Source organism: Bombina bombina, chromosome 3 (genome assembly GCF_027579735.1).
Source record: "Bombina bombina isolate aBomBom1 chromosome 3, aBomBom1.pri, whole genome shotgun sequence".
NCBI lineage: Eukaryota > Metazoa > Chordata > Amphibia > Anura > Bombinatoridae > Bombina > Bombina bombina.
Genome location: NC_069501.1, coordinates 1,068,464,525 through 1,068,476,612, shown reverse-complemented (window position 1 = coordinate 1,068,476,612; position 12,088 = coordinate 1,068,464,525). Strand labels below are relative to the sequence as shown.

Here is a 12,088-nt window from a genome sequence, read left to right as displayed (position 1 = left end):
TATAGCTAAAGAATGAAGGAAATTAGATAATATAAGATCATCGGAACGTTGTTCAAAATTATATTCTCTACCTGAATCACGAAAGAAAAAGTTTAGGTTTTGTGTCCCTTTAAGACTGATGTTCAGTGATCAGACAAATCCTTAAAGCTGAGTAAACATCCTTATACATTAATAAATTAATATTTGTGATTATAATATTTTTCCCACAAAATTAAATTATGCAGATCTTTTTACTGGCATATAAAAGTGCTTCAGTACGATACACATTAAATGTCACTACAAACATTGCTTGTATGAGATAATATGTGTCTGATAATATCCATTTCGAGTCCATGTTTGTAAGTATCATATGCTGTTCATTCCACTTTTTACATTGCATATTGGTTATTTTTGCAGTCTGAACAATCCAGAGAATGAGTTTTCCGTTGTTCAAATTCAAGCTGTTCATCCCACGCCTCTACGTCTTCAGGGTCGTATCTCCCACATAGTTTGGCTAGCTTCTCAGAGGGAGTCTTATTGATAGGGAACATGATGTAATAATAAACTAAAGCAGCTAGAATTCCTCCTACTAGTGGTCCAACCCAGAAGACCTGTGGATGGGAAAAGCAGATTATTAAATGAACATCATGGTTACATTTCAGTTTAGATACTGTGACTAGACATAAACAAAATGTCATACTTAGTCTTTCATTTTGCCAAAGTATAACAAATTATCCTTTTTTTTAGGCGTTCATTTTGTTCTGACATCAGATATATTAAAAAAATTGAAAACAAAGATATTTTTAGATGCATTTCTGGTCTAATATATCTGGAGTGGGAACTAAATGAATGTTAGAAAAAGAAGATAACTTTGTAGTTTGTTTGTAAAACAAGTATAGAAGTACACATTTTTACATATGTGTATTATACATTGTAATAGTAAGTCCAAAGCATTGTGCTCAACCCCCATATTTAAGTCTGTTTTAACTCTCATGCAACCACAATGAAATACACTGAAGCATTAGAAACATTATTATTATTATCATTATTATTGTTATTAATAATAACAATAAAAATAATAATAAACATTTCTGCTACAGAATTCACATATCCTCAAATCACCATACTACAAAGACAAAGTCTTCCCTTCCCTCCTGTGTCATACATCGTTTCTCCTTTAGATTCTAAGCTTGAGAGCCTTTCAAACTGTAGCTCACTTTGTATAAAAGTTCATCTACTACTAATAGTGCTTAAGGGCAGGGCACTCATCACCTTTTGTGGTTAACTTCACTTTTAGGTCCAGATTACAAGTGGAGTGTTATTTAACGCTCCCGTTGGAGCATTAACTTATTGTACCCTATTGTATCAATTGCAATGTTTTGTGATCCCAGGACATACTTGAAAACGAGAGAAATCTCAATGTATCCTTCCTGGTAAAATATTTTTATAAATAAATTAACTGCGCTAGAAGTAAGCTCATATTACAAGTTGAAAGTAAACAGTTATTGCTCACACGATAACCCAACAAACGTAAAAAACCTAACATACAATATTGCGCGAGATAATCTATTCCCCGATAGAAGTCAAAGGAGAAAAAAAGTGGGTGTAAAAACCCAACACCCTACTTGCATGCAAACACGATTGCATATTCAAGTGCACTAACCGGACATGAAAATATGAATATTTCACGTTCGAATGTTCTTCACATAGCAGAATATGTTCTATTTATTCATAAATACATATATATATATATATGCCCCCCTTCCCCTTCCAGATTGCTTTCACACCCACTACCCCACTTTCCACAATATCAAGCCCCTCTAACTGCTTCCCCCTCCTCCCCCCTCCCTCCTTCCCACTCACTGTGGCTTAACGCTTTTTTCGGTAGCGTAACGGCTCTCACTGCTCCCACCCACCTTCCACTGCCACCTCCAGCGTTGGGCCGCCCACCCGCCTCCCTCCTTATCCTCTCACCCACAAATGTTCGGCACCACCGCTGTCTGATGCAGAGAGGGCCACAGAATGCCCTTTCTGCATCAGTAACTCTGCAACTATATTTCTGCAGTGCTCCACTCGTGGGGCATGCAGAAATAGCACAATCTCGCTATTTTTTGCGAGATTGCATGCTAGGCAACAGCCTCCACTGATGACCACATATTTCATCTAAAAAAAGCTTCACCAGCCATCTAGAGTCTTTCCTTCAAGTAAATGTACAGCAATTGCTCTGACAGTTGTGTGGGGAGAAGGGCCATTTAAGAAGGTATCTATCTGCTTGGTCTGGCTTATTTAAAGTTGTATATGTAATTGCCTCTTTGCATATTGCACTGCATCTTGTATATAGATAATTTGTTTTTATTCAGTGCCTTATTGTTTACATTTGTACTGCAGTGCTTGAAAAAACACAGATCAATGTTTAATGTCTCCACCTGGAAGCCTATTTAACAACGGTCTGTCGGACTTGATCCAACAGTGCGGATCAGGTTCGACAAACCTTGCTGAATGCGGACAGCAATACGATCTCCATATTCAGCATTGCACCAGCAGCTCTTGTGAGCTGCTGGTGCAACGCCGCCCCCTGCAGATTTGCGGCCAATCGTCCGACAGCAGGGGTTGTCAATCAACCGGATCATACTCGATCGGGTTGATTTGTGGCGATGTCTGTCCGCCTGCTCAGAGCAGGCGGACAGGGTTATGGCGCAGCGGTTTCTGGCGAGCCTGCAGGCTCGCTAGAAACACGGGGCGTCAAGCTCCATACGGAGCTTAATAGACAGGCCCCATAGTCTTTATAATTTTGAAGATGAGCTAAACTATTATTCGTAAAACCATGTTATCTGCATAAAGTAGTCACCATCATATATTGCTAAATAGAAAAAGGGAGATATAGAGGGAAAGGGGAGAAACCGCACAAGAGGAAAAAAAAGCACAAAAACACAGAAAAATAGTGTGACAGAGAGAGAAAGATGATGAAAATATAGTGGCCCATGTAAATTATATTTTCATGTATGTTTTAAATTCAGAATTTGACACTTATGTGCTTTCTACTTTTTTTTCTGTAGTGGCTGTGCCTGTATAGGTTTTCTCTGTTGACTATGAGTAATATAAAAGAACAGCAAAAGTTTTATCTGGATCTGAGGACAATTCTTATATCTGAAGACCTGTTATAATCCAGTTACTACTAGATCTGATGAGGGCCTGCTCCATATTAAATATGCTAAAATAATAATGCTACTTTAGCCTTGTCATTATTAGGTGCTGATTGGTAGGCGTGTTCACTACACAGAGCATATGTACCTGTCAACACCTGTGTAAAAGAAAATAACTTCATAGCGTGTGGATGTTGGCATTAAAAAAAAAAACCAGCATTTTATAAACTGCTACAAGGGTAATTCAAAATGGTACAGCTGTTGCTTCCATTGTCAAGCTAGAAGGCATATATAATTTGAAAATATTTTTAAACTTTTTTTTTTTATCTTTTTTTATCTATTTGTTTTCCCAGCAGTCAAGGGGTGTAAAACCGTTCTCTACTGCTCATTGCTATGTCTATATCACTGAAAGTCGGTGGGTGTAAAACAGTCTAGTCAAAATGAAACTTTAATGATTCAGATAGGGCATGCAATTTTAAACAACTTTCCAATTTAAATTTATCATCAAATTTGTTTTGTTCTCTTGGTATTCTTTGTTGAAAGCTAAACCTAGCTAGGCTCATATGCTATTTTCTAAGCCGTTCGACACTGCTAGTTCACGTGTCATATAGATAACCATGTGCTGACTCCTGTGGAGTTATTTATGAGTGAGCACTGATTGGCTAAAATGCAAGTCTGTCAAAATATCTGAGATAAGGGGGCAGTCTGCAGAGGCTTAAATCACAGAGGTAAAAAGTATATTAATATAACAGTGTTGGTTATGCAAAACTGGGGAAGAAAAGGATTATCTATCTTTTTAAATAACAATTTTGGTGTAGACTGTAACTTGCAGTAGCAATACCTCTTTTATTACCAACCTCACTGATCCTTCCCATTTACCTTATTTATTCCCCTCCCTCTCAGTGCAGTTCATTGCAAAAAAAAAAAAATGGTTTGTTAAAAGGTAAGAATAATTGTGTCTGTCTCTGTGAGTGTGTATCTTGATGTCTATGCGCACTATATGCTCCTTCTATTTTCATTTATAGGTTAGGAGTGTGGAGAAAAACATTTATTTTACACCTAAAATATTTATTAAAGTTTAGCATATGTATAATGTACTAGTAAATTAGGACTAGTAGTATTTTGGGGTCATTTTTAACACCTAGTTTTTAATTTTTATATATATATATATATATATATATATATATATATATATATATATATATATATATATATGTATATATATTGTCTGATCATATTTCCTATTTTTGCCCCCCCTTGGAGAAATTTCTGCGAATGCCCATGCACGTTAATTGTGCTAGAAGTAAACTTTATTTGCGCGTGTATGGTGTTGCGCTCGTATTATCAGTTGAAAGTAAAACGTGCTCTAACCCGATACTCGCAAAAAGCTGAACGTACAATATTGTGTGCGTGATAACCTATTCTCCCATAGAAGTCAACAGAGAAAGAAGTGGAGAAAAAGTAGAGAAAAAAACACCCCACTCTTGTGTCAAGTGTGCTAACCTTGATAGATATATATATATATATATATATATATATATATACAAACACAGACTGTGCTCATTATACTTTTAGTGCCTCAGATGCCATTTGGAAACCAGAGGGTTAAACCCAAGACAGAGCAGAGGAATGTAGGGCTTGACCTATGGAGAGAAATCGCCATCCATATTAAAAAAGGGATGGCTGGTTCCTGTCAGGAGCTGTAGTGATGCCTTTGCATTAGGCAGGTACAGTTTGTTCACTTCAATCAACCTTTATAGTACACACACATCAAAATATTATAGCTATCCATATGCTGCACTATACATTCCTTTATAGTACCACACCCATCATTGAATACATTGCTATCTAGAGTCCCTAAACCACCTCCACGTTTGCCCCCAAAAAACAGCTCTCCCATTTCTAGCGGCCTTTTTAAAAAGGTGCCTTTGTAATCAACTTACTAAAGCCATACCAATATTTTTTTTAAAAAATACATATTTTTAAAGCATATAATCTTTGTAGTTTTATTTCCATCAAACATGATATTGATTAAAACCATTTGTATTCCTGCCTCAAAGAATATGATCTATGATCGTTATACTGATTTCTTGTGCTCTTTGAATAAAACAGATTTTAATTCATGTGCAATGTTTCTTCCGTTTGGTTGACCTTTTTAATATTTATTTATATACTGTTTATTTTTGCATACACAAAGACTTTTGACATTTAAATGGAAATGCCTGACAAACGTAAATACTTTTTTTTTAAATAAAATAAAAAAGATATGTAACTGTATGTACTAGAATAGATCATTGATAAAAAATTATTACACAAACTTTTAGTGATACAAAAAAATCTAAATTATTTGGACAACTAAAATGTAAAGTTTCTTACCCATTGATTAGTAAATCGTCGCATGATCACAGCTGGAGCAAAGGAACGGGCTGGATTCATTGAACAACCTGTATAGTAAATCTAAAGAAAAAAAAAAAGTAGAAAAATGGGAGCTATTTTATTTTTTTAACTTCGGAAATCGTGACATCACTCTCTCTTCCCATAGACTTCTATGGAGAGTTCTAACATCGCTCGCACACTTACCCAAAGCTGAGCTAGACCAACTGCGCTAATGCCGAAGGTACATTAGGAATACTTTAATATTTTATGTTTAAATTCACACTCTTTACTTCTTATTTTAAAATATATATCTATTCATATCGAAATATGTTTTTTTTTCTTAAGAAATATATATATATATATATATATAGATATACCTTTATAGCTATATGACTATATACATATATATATATATATATATATATATATATATATATATGTATATATATATATATATATATATATATATATATATATATATATATATACAGTATATATATATATATATATATATATATATATATTAATATATATAGATGTATATTGTATATACAGATACATATAAAAATAAATATTTTAAAATAAGAACTTTTTTTTTCAAATTAAATATATGTGAGTGTGTGTGTGTGTGTATGTATGCATGTGTGCACATACATATTTACACATACAAACACATAAATACATGTTTACATACATGCATACACATATTTGGACATATGTAAATTTACAGTATCTCACAGAAGTGAGTACACCCCTCACATTTTTGTAAATATTTTATTATATCTTTTCATGTGACAACACTGAAGAAATGACATTTTGCTACAATGTAAAGTAGTGAGTGTACAGCCTGTATAACAGTGTAAATTTGCTGTCCCCTCAAAATAACTAAAAACACAGCCATTAATGTCTAAACCATTGGCAACAAATGTGAGTACACCCCTAAGTGGAAATGTCCAAATTGGGCCCAATAAGACATTTTCCCTCCCCGGTGTCATGTGACTCATTAGTGTTACAAGGTCTCAGGTGTGAATGGGGAGCAGGTGTGTTAAATTTGGTGTTATTGCTCTCACATTCTCTCATACTGGTCACTGGAAGTTCAACATGGCACCTCTTGGCAAAGAACTCTCTGATAATCTGAAAAAAAAGAATTGTTGCTCTACATAAAGATGGCCTAGGCTATAAGAAGATTGCCAAGACCCTGAAACTGAGCTGCAGCATGGTGGACAAGACCATACGGAGGTTTCACAGGACAGGTACCACTCAGAACAGGCCTCACCATGGTCGACCAAAGAAGTTAAGTGCATGTGCTCGGCGTCATATCCAGAAGTTTTCTTTGGGAAATAAACGTATGAGTGCTGCCAGCATTGCTGTAGAGGTTGAAGGGGTCAGCTTGTAAGTGCTCAGACCATACGCCGCACACTGCATCAAATTGGTCAGCATGGCTGTTGTCCCAGAAGGAAGCCTCTTCTAAAGATGATGCACAAGAAAGCCCGCAAACAGTTTGCTGAAGACAAGCAGACTAAGGACATGGATTACTGGAACCATGTCCTGTGGTTTGATGAGACCAAGATCACCTTATTTGGTTTAGATGGTGTCAAGTGTGTGTAGCAGCAACCAGGTGAGGAGTGCAAAGACAAGTGTGTCTTGCCTACAGTCAAGCATGGTGGTGGGAGTGTCATGGTCTGGGCCTGCATGAGTGCTGTCGGCACTGGGGAGCTACAGTTCATTAAGGGAACCATGAATGCCAACATGTACTGTGACATACTGAATCAGAGCATGATCCTCTCCCTTCGGAGACTGGGCCGCAGGGCAGTATTCCAACATGATAATGACCACAAACACACCTCCAAGACGACCACTGCCTTGCTAAAGAAGCTGAGGGTAAAGATGATGGACTGGCCAAGCATGTTTCCAGACCTAAACCCTATTGAGCATCTTCAAACGGAAGATGGGGGAGCGCAAGGTCTGTAACATCCACCAGCTCTGTGATGTCGTCATGGAGGAGTGGTAAAGGACTCCAGTGGCAACCTGTGAAGTTCTGGTGAACTCCATGCCCAATAGGGTTAAATAAGTGCTGGAAAATAATGGTGGCCACACAAAATATTGACATTTTGGGCCCAATTTTGACATTTCTACTTAGGGGTGTACTCAATTTTGTTGACAATTGTTTAGACATTAATGGCTGTGTGTTGAGTTATTTTGAGGGGACAGCAAATTTACACTGCTATACAGGCTGTACACTCACTACTTTCCATTGTAGCAAAGTGTAATTTCTTCAGTGTTATCACATGAAAATATATAAAATATTTACATAAATGTGAGGGGTGTACTCACTTTTGTGAGATACTGTATATATATATATATATATAATATATATATATATATATATATATATATATATATATATAGATGTAGCTATAGATTTAGATTTAGATATATACTATGGCGCCCTTCCCAGTCAAACACCAGCCAAATACCATATCCCTTTTAACCCTTTTAAATCATATTTATCAACATAAATGTTATGTTTTTATTAAAAAAATATGTATGAGTGTAATACTTTATTTTAATATGTTTTAAATGTGTTCAGTGTAAATGTTGTTATCATAACAGTTTATTTGTGATCTGTTAACACAAGTTAATATATTTCTATATATCCATCTAAAATATCTATTTTGATATCCAATTATCTATCTATGTATCTCTCTATCTATTTATATTATATTAAATTGAATTTCTTTTGAAATGCTTGTCCCTTAATCTGTATGCAAAACAATCTTAAAGATATAGTAAAGTCAAAATTAAACCTGCATGATTCAGATAGAACATGCAATATTAAACAACTTTCCTGATTACTTCTATTATCTAATTTTTTCTCATATTATTATTGGTTGGAAAGCATACCTAGGTAGGCTTAGGTACAGCAATGCACTACTGGAAGGTAGCTGCTGATTGGTGACTGCACATATATGCCTCCAATCATTGGCTTACCCAATATATTAAGCTAGCTCCCAGTTGTATACGGCTGCTCCTTCAAGAAAGGATACCAAAATAATGAATCAAATTTGATAGTAGAATTAAATTGAAAAGTTAAGATTATATCTATCGGAATCAGGAACAAAAAATGGGTCTCATGTCCATTTAAAGGTTAATTGAGAAATTTGTAGGAATTTTTTTTTTTTGATAGGATGCATTTTCTTTTTTTCCAGCTATAAGACTAGGTAGGGGCTGATTTATCAAGCTCCGTATGAAGCTTGATGCCCCTTGTTAATAAATATACCCCATAGTCTCTACTCTAGCAGATGTCAGGTTTTTTTTATTGCTGCATCATAATGCACTTTTATTTTTAAATAAATACAATTGGATGGTCAGTCTAGAATCTAGATCACCAGATCTTAGACCAATCCTCAGGCCAGTGCTCCCTCTAAGCCCACATTTTTTGAGCATCCCAGCAGTGAAACAGTTAATTAAGGGAACCATACATTGCAGTGTGCATTATATAGTGTTTTCTAACTGTAGGGTGCAGTCCCTTAATTAACTGCTGGGCCGCTCAGAAAATGTGGCCTTTGAGGGAACACTGCCTCGGGCCTCCCTAACAGGCCAGATTTTGAGGATATCTGAATTATTGCACAGGTCAAATAATCAGCTGATTAGTAAACATGGCTATTTTACCTGCTTTCACTCATAGTAATCCTGAAAATCTGGCCTGTTAGGGAGGCCTGGGGACAGTTTTGAAAATCAGTGGTGTAGATATATAAAATGACAGTAGGAAAAAATACTAAAAATATTATTATGTCAAATGGTTATTGCCCTTACCCCAACAAGATGACCCAGTGTAACAGACAGACCAATTGATATTGCAGGGGATCCTAAATTATCTCTTCGCCGACTGTCTGTTGATGCAAAAATGCACATAACCAATTGAAAAGTAAGAATTATTTCAACACCAACAGCTTGTCCTGCACTGACTGAAGAACTGAGCTGCAAAAAAAAAAATATTGTATTTCAATGCATAGTTTGATTGTGCAATTATTTTAACATTTAAAGTAAAATATTCCTTAATATAGTCCATGATATATTTAAAAAAGTATCATTATTATATGAGTTTTCTTTTATACTTCTAATTACCAATTTTAGACGTAAAGTAGAATATGTAATACCAAGGAAGCTGACATGTATTAGATAATTTAGTATATGGCTCAACCATTCCAATAAAGTTTATTTTGTATTGACTTTGAAGGTGTTTAGAGTTTTTATAAAAACAGACTAAAAACATTTTCTTGGTTTTATAACAAATACATTTTTATAATTCTTTGTTGTTTGGAAACTAATATACTAACTTATATACTAAAAAAAACTAAAATATAAGAACAGTATTGAATAATCTTTGACACAAATCACTAATATTAATATTGCAAAATGTAATTTACAAACTCTGTTCTTAAATTAAACTTTTTTTTAAAAAAAAATTCAAGACCAAAACATTTGTCCTATTAACATTTTTAGTCTGAATCCCTGTTGCAAACTATTACATACATGATTAAGGATTTATGTAAAAATGAAAACAGCCATAAAAAAGAACAAAAATAAGAAATTGAGTACATTTTAACAATTTTATAAAAATATAATTTTATAAAAATATATTTTCTATAGAAATATAGAAAAAAGAAGAGTGAGTTCAAAGAAAAGGGACAACGTTTCGGACCTGCTTTAGGTCCATAGTCAGGACTAAGAACATATAGCAGGTCCAAAGCATTGTTCCTTTTCTTTGGACACTTATATGAAGCAATAAAGGTCACTTTTCAATATAGAGGCTGGAAACACTGTTATTTTTCTGTATTTAGATAGACTGTGGCAAGTCCTGTATTGTTTGTGCTGTTTTCCATCACTGATTTTGTTCTAATGGAAAATATAACATTTTACATAAATATTAATGCCTAACCTTTCTATTTTGCTTTCACATCAATGGACAATGAAAACAGGATATATATATATATATATATATATATATATATATATATATATATATATATATATATATATATATATACACCTATACATAATTCACTTTAAGTCAGCAATATGTAATTATAAGGATGTTGAACTTTCTTTTTTTTTTGTAAAATTGTACATGTCTATGTACTAAGTACTGACAATTTATTATTTGAAAATAATTTCCTTAGTAATATTGCAAGTGTCCTATTTATGCATTCCAAGGAAATACATATAAATCAAGATAGTCTCTCTCACCATAATTACTATTTCTAAAAGTGAGTAGCATTATACCCACCGGTAAATATAATATCCTATTACAGATGCTGTGTCAATTGTGGGTTTTTTTTTTAAGTCTGCATTTTTTTTAACTATTTTCATGTAGATATTAAATGATCTGTTCATTTTATACAGAATTATTCCTGCACCAGGTTACCTACTGCTAACAGTGTCACTAACTTAATAGATTTTACAATACAGTCATAAACTGAAGAAACAGTTGGATGATTCTCTAAGTGTAGCTGTTCTGTAACTTTCATTCAAGTATTGTGACAAACTAGTCAGACCTTTGAAAGTTTTATTTTTTTTAAATATCTGACTTTTATTGCACCCTTTAGCCAGAGTGCTATTACATTAACTGTATAAAAAGCCTTACCGTGTTGATGGCAAGGTTTCCTCGAACACTTGCTGGAGTCAATCCATAGAGAATCCCAGCACCAGCCAAGCCTCCAAGAATCTGTGCAATGATGTAGAATATTGCCCTAAATATAGAGATCTGTGATCCTAGTAGAAAGGCAAAAGTTACTGCTGGATTTATATTAGCACCACTAATATGGCCAAATGTCTGGACAAGTGTGGCAATTGCCAAGCCAAAGGCCAAAGAAATCTGAAGTATTGTTGGAAGAGCAGATGGCCATCTTAAAGCAGAACCAAGTCCAAAAAACACAAACAGTAGAGTTGCAAGGAATTCAGCAAATACTGCCCGCAGGAAGGCAAGTGAACATACTTCTCTTTTCATTTTGCAGTAAGGTTATCTTTCTTTTCTTTGCAGACACCTTTGCAAACAAATGCTCATATATATACAGGTATATATGTGTGTGTGTAAGATGTGAAGGTGGAGCTGAGAAAAGTGATGTTCCAGCCCTAAATCTACATGCTAAAAACAGTTCAGCCTAACTGAATATATCCCTCCCTTTGTATCATCTGGAAATGATTCACATATTTCATGCATGAAAGTGCACTCTTATCTGTTTCATAAGATTCTATTGTCGTGCTTGTATTCTCTTAAACTAGCACTGCAGAGTGATTTCTCAATCATCAGGTTACTTGTCCTTGGCAGTCATCCTAAATTAAATACTTTAATGAGAAATTGCCAGCTTCCATGTTCCCTTACATTAAGTGTATCTGCAACAAATAGTGTAAATCCTTTTAACAACAGGTGATTTTACCGAGAATTGGATTAGTTACTTGTATACACATAAGGTCATTTAAATGCATTTTTAAGTATTTTCTTGAGTCATATGTGGTTTAAGTTGTAATGGATATCAAACTATAATACAAATATTAACTGTGGTATATAGTGATTAATTACATGCCAG

The 12,088-nt window shown here is 34.5% G+C and overlaps 1 protein-coding gene across 1 annotated transcript; it reads right to left on the bottom strand.

The window, feature by feature from the left end:
* Window positions 1-211: 211 nt before the first annotated feature.
* LOC128652071 (aquaporin-5-like) lies at window positions 212-11,523 on the bottom strand. Its single transcript, XM_053705022.1, has 4 exons — window positions 11,146-11,523; window positions 9,315-9,479; window positions 5,499-5,579; window positions 212-590 (listed from the first exon to the last, which is right to left on the bottom strand). The coding sequence occupies exons 1-4, from the start codon at window positions 11,506-11,508 to the stop codon at window positions 369-371; spliced, it is 831 nt and encodes a 276-aa protein (XP_053560997.1). The 5' UTR covers window positions 11,509-11,523; the 3' UTR covers window positions 212-368.
* Window positions 11,524-12,088: the final 565 nt, after the last annotated feature.

Excerpts from the sequence above, each read along its gene's own strand:
- LOC128652071 (XM_053705022.1), bottom strand. The coding sequence starts at position 11,508 with ATGAAAAGAGAAGTATGTTCACTTGCCTTCCTGCGGGCAGTATTTGCT. Across the intron at positions 5,580-9,314 it reads CACTGGGTCATCTTGTTGGG|ATTTACTATACAGGTTGTTC; the intron begins GTAAGGGCAATA and ends TTTTTTCTTTAG. Across the intron at positions 591-5,498 it reads GACGATTTACTAATCAATGG|GTCTTCTGGGTTGGACCACT; the intron begins GTAAGAAACTTT and ends TCCCATCCACAG.